Genomic DNA, 12,392 nt, shown 5'->3' with positions numbered 1-12,392 from the left:
TCCTGTCATACAAACAACTGACATTTTTCTCTGTCACACATATTACTGAAACACTCTTACACACATTACTGAAATCGTCTCTTACACAGTACTAAAATGTTTTGTTTTCTCCCACACACTACTGAAACACTCCCATGCAAACTGACATTTTTTTCTCTCACACATACTACTGAAACACTCTCACACACATTACTGAAATCCTCTCATACACAGTACTGAAAGGTTTTTCTCTCATACACTGTACTGAAAGGTTTTTCTCTCATACACACTACTGAAATCGTCTCATACAAACAACTGACATTTTTTTCTCTCACACATATTACTGAAACACTCTCACACACATTACTGAAATCCTCTCATTCACAGCACTGAAAGGTTTTTCTCTCATGACACTACTGAAATCCTCTCATACAAACAACTGACATTTTTTTCTCTCACACATACTACTGAAACACTCTTACACACATTACTGAAATTGTCTCATACACAGTACTAAAATGTTTTTTTTTTCTCCCACACACTACTGAAACACTCTCATACAAACTGACATTTTTCTCTCTCACACATACTACTGAAACACTCTCACACACATTACTGAAATCCTCTCATACACAGTACTGAAAGGTTTTTCTCTCATACACACTACTGAAATCCTCTCATACAAACAACTGACATTTTTTTCTCTCACACATATTACTGAAACACTCCTACACACATTACTGAAATCCTCTCATACACAGTACTAAAAGGTTTTTCTCTCATACACACTACTGAAACACTCTCATACAAACGACTGACATTTTTTTTCTCTCACACATATTACTGAAACATTCTCACACACATTACTGAAATCCTCTCATACACAATACTGAAAGGTTTTTCTCTCATACACACTACTGAAATCCTCTCATACAAACAACTGACATTTTTGTCTCTCACACATATTACTGAAACACTCTTACACACATTACTGAAATCGTCTCATACACAGTACTAAAATGTTGTTTTTTTCTCCCACACACTACTGAAACACTCTCATACAAACTGACATTTTTCTCTCTCACACATACTACTGAAACACTCTCACACACATTACTGAAATCCTCTCATACACAGTACTGAAAGGTTTTTCTCTCATACACACTACTGAAATCCTCTCATACAAACAACTGACATTTTTTTCTCTCACACATATTACTGAAACACTCTCACACACATTACTAAAATCCTCTCATACACAGTACTGAAAGGTTTTTCTCTCACACACACTACTGAAATCCTCTCATACAAACAACTGACATTTTTGTCTCTCACACATATTACTGAAACACTCTCACGCACATTACTGAAATCCTCTTATACACAGTACTGAAAGTTTTTTCTCTCATACACACTACTGAAATCCTCTCCTACACACTACTGAAATTTTAGTAGTGTGCGTGAGAGGATTTCAGAGGGAAAAATCGTCATCTAAACTAGTGTACAAGCTTTATTATGGCCTGTAGAGGCCCGATGAACTGGAAAGAGATCGATGGCTCTATAAAAGAATCACATTCTTTTAAACATTTTTAAAAAGTGTTTTAAGCTAAATTTTTTGCGATGTTATGCTTAGTACATCTAGCTCACCCCCTATGGTTGAAGAATTCACATTAGTCGCATAATTTTGCTCTTGACTTCTGTATGTATGATGAGATTATCGCAAATACATGCAACCTTTTAATCAAATTTGAATAATAGGATATTGAGACTGATTTGGTGGATTTTAAAGGCCTACTGAAACCCACTACTACCGACCACGCAGTCTGATAGTTTATATATCAATGATGAAATCTTAACATTGCAACACATGCCAATACGGCCAGGTTAACTTATAAAGTGCAATTTTAAATTTCCCGGGGAACTTCCGGTTGAAAACGTCTATGTATGATGACTGTGAATGTCCATTTCGCGTTCTCGACTCTCATTTTCAAGAGGATATAGTATCCGAGGTGGTTTAAAATACAAATCCGTGATCCACAATAGAAAAAGGAGAAAGTGTGGAATCCAATGAGCCCTTTTACCTAAGTTACGGTCAGAGCGAAAAAAGATACGTCCTGCACTGCACTCTAGTCCGTCACTCTCACGTTTCTCATCCACAAATCTTTCATCCTGGCTCAAATTAATGGGGTAATCGTCGCTTTCTCGGTCCGAATCGCTCTCGCTGTTGGTGTAAACAATGGGGAAATGTGAGGAGCTCTTCAACCTGCGACGTCACGCTACTTCCGGTACAGGCAAGGCTTTTTTTATCAGCGACCAAAAGTTTCGAACTTTATCGTCGATGTTCTCTACTAAATCCTTTCAGCAAAAATATGGCAATATCGCGAAATGATCAAGTATGACACATAGAATGGATCTGCTATCCCCGTTTAAATGAAAAAAAATCATTTCAGTAGGCCTTTAAGGTTCCTTTTTTATTTATAAATGAAATTGTAAATGGGTATTTGGTGGGTAGATTTTGAAATGTATTGTATTGTACTGTATTTTGTATATTATATGATGATGTATATTTAAGGGTGGGTCCCTGTCCATAAGCTGTGTGCTTCTAGGGATGACCTTTTTGCAGAACGGACTCTGATATTAACATAAGAAACAATAATGAAATACACAATTCTGTCTGTAAATAAAAAAAATTAAAATTAAAAAATTAAAAAGTAGTGTATATGGGAGAACAAAAAAATCAGTAGTATGTTTGAGAGGATTTCAGTAGTGTGTGTGAGAGGTACATCTGAATAATGTCTCTTAACGGCTCTCCACAAATTGTGTGGTCTGACAACAGGAATATCCACAGTTATTCCACTTGTGTCAGGAAGCTTTATTTGGACATGATGTGTCAGGTCTGCCGCTGCACAACGAGCAACTGTAAGATTCTGGTGGATGGTCTGATGTGGTCTACCAGCCCTTCCCCACACGTGCATTTCTTTATTTCCCCATGTTTGCCTTAGTCAGCATTTTCTATCCGCCATCCATCTTCTTGCACCTTTTTTCCCACATCCTGCCTCAAATCCGTTGCGTTTGCAAACAAGTCCAAACGTAGTGTGGCACCCAGACTTAGACGCGTTAAAGATGCGAACATGATAACTAGGAATTGCAAATAGGATGGAAGTCCCTGAAGGAGGCGTCAGACGCATGCTAAACAGATTAAACGCTTCTACCTGTTTGCTAATCTGGTGGAAGGGTCGATCGCCACAGTAACGTTCAATAAAAATGTGTCTGGATCTTTATTGTCTTTGTTTTGACAAAAGTGGGCAGGATCTAGCCAATACAGAACAGATGCTTCCTCTTTTTCAGCTCACACTTGCTGGAGGTTGGCATAAACACTGTGATGAGTTCAGGGGGAGCCGTCCCACCCCGCGGTCCACACGCTGGACTTTTGTACAATTAGTTCCAAAAATCAGACAGATTGGACTATAAATCACTCGCATGCTTTGGCAGGACATTTGTTTGCGGATCAAATGTGGACTTTATTGCACATTCCGCACAAAGAAGCAATCTGCATTGAAATACAGTCGCGATCAAAAGTTTACATACACTTGTAAAGAACATAATGTCATGGCTGTCTTGAGTTTCCAATCATTTCTACAACTTTTTATGAATTTATTATGGGTCTACTGAAATTGTGACCAAATCTGCTGGGTCAAAAGTATACATACAGCAATGTTAATATTTGGTCCACAAGCTTCTGGCATCATCTGACCACATAACTTTCCTCCAGAAGGTCTTATCTTTGTCCATGTGATGTCAGATGAAACAAAAATATCCAGCAATATGTTTGGAGGAGAAAAGGTGAGGCCTTTAATCCCAGGAACACCACACCTACCGTCAAGCATGGTGGTGGTAGTATTATGCTCTGGGCCTGTTTTGCTGCCAATGGAACTGGTGCTTTACAGAGAGTAAATGGGACAATGAAAAAGGAGGATTACCTCCAAATTCTTCAGGACAACCTAAAATCATCAGCCCGGAGGTTGGGTCTTGGGCGCAGTTGGGTGTTCCTACAGGACAATGACCCCAAACACACGTCAAAAGTGGTATAGGAATGGCTAAATCAGGCTAGAATGAAGGTTTTAGAATGGCCTTCCCAAAGTCCTGACTTAAACGTGTGGGCAATGCTGAAGAAACAAGTCCATGTCAGAAAACCAACACATTTAGCTGAACTGCACCAATTTTGTCAAGAGGAGTGGTCAAAAATTCAAGCAGAAGCTTGTGGATGGCTACCAAAAGCGCCTTATTGCAGTGAAACTTGCCAAGGGACATCTAAGCAAATATTAACATTGCTGTATGTATACTTTTGACCCAGCACATTTGCTCACATTTTCAGTAGACCCATAATAAGTTCATAAAAGAACCAAACTTCATGAATGTTTTTTGTGACCAACAAGTATGTGCTCCAATCACTCTATCACAAAAAAATAAGAGTTGTAGAAATTGGGGTTAACTCAAGACAGCCATGACATTATGTTCTTTACAAGTGTATGTAAACTTTTGACCACGACTGTATATATATACAATGTGGTAACTTTCATAATAACATGTAATATTTATGTATTTGGATCATTTTTAGCATATTGTGGCATATCCCTTCAACAACAGCACAACGAATCAAGGCAGAATTCATGAGAGACAACAAACATAATAAAACAATCACTTACTGTACAATGTCTGCTCTCACTGAGATGCCCATGGATGGGATGTTTATATCTTCCTGTTTAGATGAAGAATTCATCATAATCCCTTACAAAGGGATTATGATTTTTGAGCCTCTTTCCGTGTCTTTCTCGCCATCTTCGGGTCTAAGTTGGATGTCAAAGTCGACCAACTTCTCGGTTTATGTCCACAACCTTCTACTATTTAGATATACATTATGATGGTTGTATGTATTCAGATATATATTGTGATGGTTGTATGTATTCAGATATATATTGTGATGGTTGTATGTATTTAGATATACATTATGATGGTTGTATTATTTAGATATACATTATTGATGGTTGTATGTATTCAGATATACGTTGTGATGGTTGTATTCTTCATTCTCTCACAAATCCGTCATATATTCCACATCCCTTGTGAAGCCTCAGATGTGTTTTTGCACACACTTTGTTTCTGAAATCACAGTCCCTTTTTTTTTTCTTTTTTTTACTAAGTCCGCCTTCCCGCCGTGATGCAAAACTGCACGTCAGGCCAGCAGACTTCATCCATAATTCAAACCCTCGGGGTGGGGAGGTGATGAAGAAATTGTTAGAAAGGAGAAAACATACAGCAGGTCCACCACAAGGAAGGCAGAGTGGAATATTAACTAAAAAAAAACAAAAAACAGAGTCTTTCTCTAGGCGCAGGAGGAAGAATGAATAAGAAAGTTTGCAATGTTCACACTTGGTGCTGAACATTGCAAAGAAATGATTAAGTCTTCACTCTACTGACACCTACAGGCCTACTGGGGTCATGTTAGGCAGACTATGGACTGTGCGTTGAACTTGTCTTGTTGACATACAACCACATCAAAAGTAGCGTGCCATTTAACATCAAACATATAGCCAAGGCCGTCGTAACGTATTTAAACGTAATTAGATTACTCATTAGTAGTAAAAGTAACAGCATTAGGTATTATATTAGGTGTTATTACTGTAAGGGTACATCATGTAAACACTGCAAAAACACATTTCATACAGAGTATTTTCTATGTTCCTAGAAGGAGTGACAAAAGGGGAAATAATCAAAATTGTGAAAAAAGGTCAATCCAAGACCTCAACTGATTGCAATGAAATTGATGTGAACACGATAAAAAAATGTATTGAAGAGATCTCAGAACCTTTAACATATATATCGGTATGTGGGCTCTGTACCGAGGATGTCGTTGTGGCTTGTACAGCCCTTTGAGACACTTGTGATTTAGGGCTATATAAATAAACATTGATTGATTGATTGATTGATATCAGCAACTAGAGATGTCCGATAATATCGGACTGCTGATATTATCGGCCGATAAATGCTTTAAAATGTGATATCGGAAATTATCGGTATCGGTTTCAAAAAGTAAAATTTATGACGTTGTGTCTCCCAGTCATACTTGAGATTTTCCCGGGAGACTCCCGAATTTCAGGGCCCCTCCCGAAAATCACCCGGGACAATCATTCTCCCGAATTTCTCCCGATTTCCACCCAGACAACAATATTGGGGGCGTGCCTTAATAATATATGCGGCTTTAACACACACATAAGTGAATGCAAGGCATACTTGGTCAGCAGCCATACAGGTCACACTGAGGGTGGCCGTGTAAACAACTTTAACACTGTTACAAATATGCGCCACACTGTGAACCCACACCAAACGAGAATGACAAACACATTTCGGGAGAACATCCGCACCGTAACACAACAGAACAAATACCCAGAATCCCTTGCAGCACTAACTCTTCCGGGGCGCTACAATATACACCCCCCGCCCCCCACAACTCCGCCCACCTCAACCTCCTCATGCTCTCTCAGGGAGAGCATGTCCCAAATTCCAAGCTGCTGTTTTGAGGCATGTTAAAAAAAATAATGCACTTTGTGACTTCAATAATAAATATGGCAGTGCCATGTTGGCATTTTTTTCCATAACTTGAGTTGATTTATTTTGGAAAATCTTGTTACATTGTTTAATGCATCCAGCGGGGCATCACAACAAAATTAGGCATAATAATGTGTTAATTCAACGACTGTATATATCGGTATCGGTTGATATCGGAATCGGTAATTAAGAGTTGGACAATATCGGAATATCGGATGTTGGCAAAAAAGCCATTATCGGACATCTCTAGTAAACAGTAAAAAATAAATAAAAATTTAAAAATTTAACACTTTAATGAGTTTTGTATCCCCAATAATTTTAGTGTGATTTTTTTTTTTTTAAGTGTCATTGCTCAAAAAATAATAATGATTTCAAATCAATGGTGTTATGAGTTATTGACCTTTTAAAGGCTCCAATTATTATATAATCTCAAATATTCCACTTAAAAATTTTATTGGGTGAAAATTTTGCATAATTTGTGTTTTTCTTTCCATCAAAAAACAGGGTTTTCCTTGACAAAAAGAGCATACAACTTAAATCTTTAAAAACGTTATATTGACAGATAGACCTAATGTTGATTTAGACTCTAGAGATTTAAAACTTGAATAATAATACAAATAATAATACTGAATAATGACACATTTTTTATATTTTTTTTGACCAAAACCCTTGGTCAAGCCTGAGTGGAGGCCTAAATGTATATTTTTTTATACATATATAGTGAAGTGAAGTGAAGTGAATTATATTTATATAGCGCTTTTTCTCTAGTGACTCAAAGCGCTTTACATAGTGAAATTGTATTGGTTTTAAAAATAAAAAATATCGAAATGGCCCCCGCTTGCTTTTTATTTTTCAGTTTTGAAGTTTGGACACCCCTGGACTAAACGAACATGCCACATAGCGCTCACGCAGTGCTGCAGCTGCAGATGATACGCGATTAAAACATATTACATAATACTTTGCTGCCTGCAATTAAAGATAATAGTTTGATTTGTGGGCTTGACCCAGTCAGGCCCGTCCCTCCATGTTGACTTAATGGAATTGTACAGCTGAGGGAAGCTGACACATTCATATTTCATCTCCTAACTCTCATCCTTTATGCATGAGGGGCGTCAGAGACCCCCCCCGCTCACTAGAATGGAAGCAAGATGGTGGGATTAATGCAGGATTAAGTACGGGCTGTAAAAGGGATTGGGAAGACCACCCTGGGCCTTGACTGCCACTATTAAACTGGGGGGAAAATAAATATATATATATATATATATATATATATATATATATATATATATATATATATATATATATATATATATATATATATATATATATATATATATATATATATATATATATATATATATGTATATATATTAGGACTGCAACAACTAATCGAATTTAGTCATCGATTCATTGGATCTATGCTATGTGCATGCGCAGAGGCAATTTATTTATTTATTTATTTTTAAATAAACATTTATTTATAAACTGGAATATGTACAAACAGCTGAGAAACAATAATCAAAATAAGTATGGTGCCAGTATGTTTTTAAAAAAAAAAAAAAAATACTGGAAAGGATATAAATGTAGTTTGTCTCTTTTATCCGATTATTAATTATCAACATATTAATCGATTATCAAATGAATCGTTAGTTGCAGCCCTAATATATATATATATATATATATATGTATATATATATATATATATATATATATATATATATATATATATATATATATATATGTATATATATATATATATATATATATATATATATATATATATATATATATATATATATATATATATACATACATATATATATATATATTATATATATATATATATATATATATATATATATATATATATATATATATATATATATATATATATTAGGGCTGCAACTAACGATTAATTTGATAATCGATTAATATTTTGATTATCAAATTAATCGTTAGTTGCAGCCCTAATATATATGTATATATATATATATATATATATATATATATATATATATATATATATATATATATATATATATATATATATATATATATATATATATATATATATATATATATATATATATATATATATATATATATATATATTAATTTGATAATCGATTAATATGTTGATAATTTATATATATATATATATATATGTATATATATATATATATATATATATATATATATATATATATATATATATATATATATATATATATATATATATATATTTATTTTCCCAATTTTTGCCGCTATTAAACTGGAAAAAAAAAAAAATTACCTGTATATATATATATATACAGGTATATATATATATATATATATATTTTTTTTTTTTTTTCCAGTTTAATAGCGACCAAAAAAAATAAAAAATTTTTAAAATGTTATTATAATTTATTTTTTTTTAGAAAAAAAAAAAATATTTTTCATGAAAAAAAAAAATATATATATATGAAAGAAAGAAAAAATATATATATATTTATTTTTTAATAAAATAATAAACAAATAAAAAAATAAAAATAATAATACAAAAAATAATAATAATAATAAAAAAATGTCTATATATATTTTTTGAATTTTTTTTTTGTCGCTATTAAACTGGAAAAAAAATATATATATATATAAATATATATATATATATATTTTTTTTTTGAGTGCTTAAGAGAGTGAAAAACAAAAAGTCTCATGTGGACTAGTAACACAAATATTATAAATAATTAATAATTCACTACATGCATATTGTACTAGATTAAAAAATACAACTACGCTCCATCCCAGATGTTGATCAGATTCACGGCACATATTAAGACCCAGCTGTTGACCTTTCCTAAGCTCCGCCCCCTGGCCACCAGAGGGGGTCCCGGCGGGTGCGTTAAGTGGACCAGTGCCGGGGGCCCCGCTCGACGACGGGCCTATTGCAGGGGAGCACTTCACCCTGACTTCTTTAATATTGCATGTTGGAACCGTGCATGAAGGGGTGCGTCCGGGGCGTGGGCGGTAGGGTAAAGCGGCGCGGCGATGGAGGATGTGTGTTGCGGGTCGGCGCACTGTCGCAGGAGGACGTCGTCCCTCAGCTTGGCGCTGCCGCGATGTAAACCGGTAAGGCTGGCGTTGACTGTAGGGCAGGATGTCCACAGTACGGCCCGTAACTAATTTTTTAAAGCAAACAATCGTTAGCATTCTAATATTGTATGCTAATTATTTTGCTAATTTTGTAGGTATGCACCTCAGCGCCAAATATTTTGTTACTTGACAAATGATACCTGTTAGCATGCTAATATCAGTATGATAGCTTTTTCACTAATTTTGCAGGTATGCACTTCAGCGTCGAATATATTGTTATTTGGCAAAAATGACACCTGTTAGCATGCTAATGTTAGTGTGCTATCTTTTTTTAGACGTGACGAATGATTCCTGCTGTCATGCAAACATCAATATGCTAGCTTTTATTTTAGCTAATTTTGCTATCTTTTTTAGACGTGACGAATGATACCTGTTAACATGCTAGCTTTTTTGCAAATTTTTCAGGCATATTTATAGGTATACACCTCAACATCGAATGATTCCTGCTATTATGCTAATATTAATATCCTAGGTTTTGTTTGTTATTTTTGTAGGTATACACCTCAACGTGACGAATGATACCTGTTAGCATGCTAATGTTAACATGCTAGCTTTTTTTCACAAATTTTTAAAGTATGCAACTCAGTGTCAAATATATTGTTACTTGGCAAAAATGACACCTGTTAGCATGCTAATGTTAGTATGCTATCTTTTCTTAGACGTGACAAATGATTCCTGCTATCATGTAAACATAAATATGCTAGCTTTTATTTATTTATTCACTTTTGTTTAAGTGTGTGTTCCAGTATTATTCCATTATCATTTTGTATTATTATACATATTAACTATTTTTACTATCATATAAATTATATTATTGTTATTGGTATCGAACCAAAAAAAAACAAAAAAACAACTAACTTGGAAGTGTTTTACCAAGAGGATTATTTGTAATATGTACATTTTCAGAATGTGCTTGCTCTATTTTTGGCAGAAGTAAGACAAATAAAGCAATTCTGAAGTTGTCTTTATTTTTAAATTATTTTGCCATGATTGGAAGGTACACGGACCATAAATGAATGTGTTGTGGCAGTTGCGTATATCACCAATGCGGCGGTTTGAGGAAACACTTTGTTGCTTTTCCCAACACGTCTTTAATGGTGCTTAAAGTGCTTAAGCTTTGTAAATATACAGAGTATAAAGTCTAAGTTCATTGACTTCTTCATGGTGTTTTTGAAACTGCACCAATTCATTCCTCAGAATTTTCAACTAACTTGAAGTGTTTTTATTATTATTTGTAACGTGTACATTTTCAGAATGTGCTTGTTCTAGTTTTGGGCAAATGTAAGACAAATAAAACAATTTTGAAGTTGTCTTCATTTTGAAATTATTATGCCTGAGCTAAAATGAGTATGACACCCCTGGTTTAGGTTAAGGTGCATGTAGTCTATTTTTTTAACAAAACAAAAGTCTTTCCTAAAGGTGATTTGTGTCAGGGGTTTTGTTGTGAAATACTAAAAAGAGCACACAGATGACGTGTCAAGCACTTCCTGTAGGTTTGCGTGCACGCCACATCTCATCCTCGCCTCCTCTCTGCTGCTTTCCTGTTTGTCTGAGCAGCTTCCTGCCGACCTCAATAAGATGCACCTGACAGACCACGCCCACCAGCAGGTGATGCACGTGCCGCCCAGCCAGTCGGGGTGCAGCATCGCCAGCGACTCGGGGAGCAGCAGCCTGTCGGACATCTACCAGGTAAGGGTGCCGTTGCCTTACCTTATCTTACCTTAGTTCAGGATAGAAGGTCATGTTTCGGCGCTTCTAACGTCAGGGATTAAAAGCTCGTCGAGGCCTACTCTTGTACGCCTCGCTAATGATCTCGCTCGCTACTTCCTGCGGCGGAGCAAAGGTCGCACGCGGGAAATAAACCTGACCTTTTTATGGCGGAGTCTCCTCTGTGCACCGTCACTTCCCCAACCACGGCAGCACTCGTGTAGCCTCCCACTTTGAACACCGTGCGTGACTGTACCGCACCTTTGTGTGAAGTTGACCCTTTATCGCCCCCCACACCTTGTCCAAGTCTCCCCAAACATGTCCCGAATATTTGTGATACATTTGTGCTGCAAAAATCTTTGGTCCAATACTGGGGTGTCCCAACTTTTTCCACTGAGGGCCGCACACTGACAAATCAAAGCAAGCGGGGGCCATTTTGATATTTTTTATTCTAAAAACCAATATAATATATACCGTAATTTCCGGACTATAAGCCGCACCTGACTATAAGCCGCACCAGCTAAATTTAGGGGAAAATACAGATTGCTCCATATATAAGCCGCACCCGACTATAAGCCGCAGGGTTTTGATGTGTAATTACCGTAGTATATAGGGGTTCCTGCTACCACGGAGGGGATTGTCGGGACAGAGATGACTGTTTGGGAACGCAAAGCGTCCCATTTATTAACAATAAATCTTTCAATCATTCAATCAAACTTTCACATCTTTGACATGGCGAACAGCATTCGTGCAGAGTACAAATAATACAACGGTACAAAGTAATACAAAGTGCTCGCCTGTACATTATCAAAATAACCAGCCTACCGGTATTTGAAAAGTCAGTCTTTAATCATTGTGTCATCGTCTTCCTCCTGCGTACTAAAACCACCGAAATCCTCTTCGTCGGTGTCGGAGAAGAACAGGCCGTAAATAAGCCGCACCCTTGTATAAGCCGCAGGGACCAG

At 35.8% G+C, this 12,392-nt stretch overlaps 1 protein-coding gene across 4 annotated transcripts in view; it reads left to right on the top strand.

Moving 5' to 3' along the window:
* rapgef6 (Rap guanine nucleotide exchange factor (GEF) 6) overlaps nucleotides 1-12,392 on the top strand; it is a 265,100-nt gene that overhangs the window by 167,727 nt on the left and 84,981 nt on the right. For all 4 annotated transcript variants that reach the window (XM_062070137.1, XM_062070138.1, XM_062070136.1 and 1 more), the window contains one exon: nucleotides 11,278-11,409. In XM_062070137.1, coding sequence (XP_061926121.1) covers nucleotides 11,278-11,409 — 132 coding nt within the window. The remainder of the gene's footprint in view (nucleotides 1-11,277; nucleotides 11,410-12,392) is intronic.

This window comes from Entelurus aequoreus, linkage group LG14, assembly GCF_033978785.1.
Source record: "Entelurus aequoreus isolate RoL-2023_Sb linkage group LG14, RoL_Eaeq_v1.1, whole genome shotgun sequence".
Lineage (NCBI taxonomy): Eukaryota > Metazoa > Chordata > Actinopteri > Syngnathiformes > Syngnathidae > Entelurus > Entelurus aequoreus.
The sequence above is the reverse complement of the archived record's forward strand: the minus strand, read 5'-3'. Positions and strand labels throughout refer to the sequence as shown.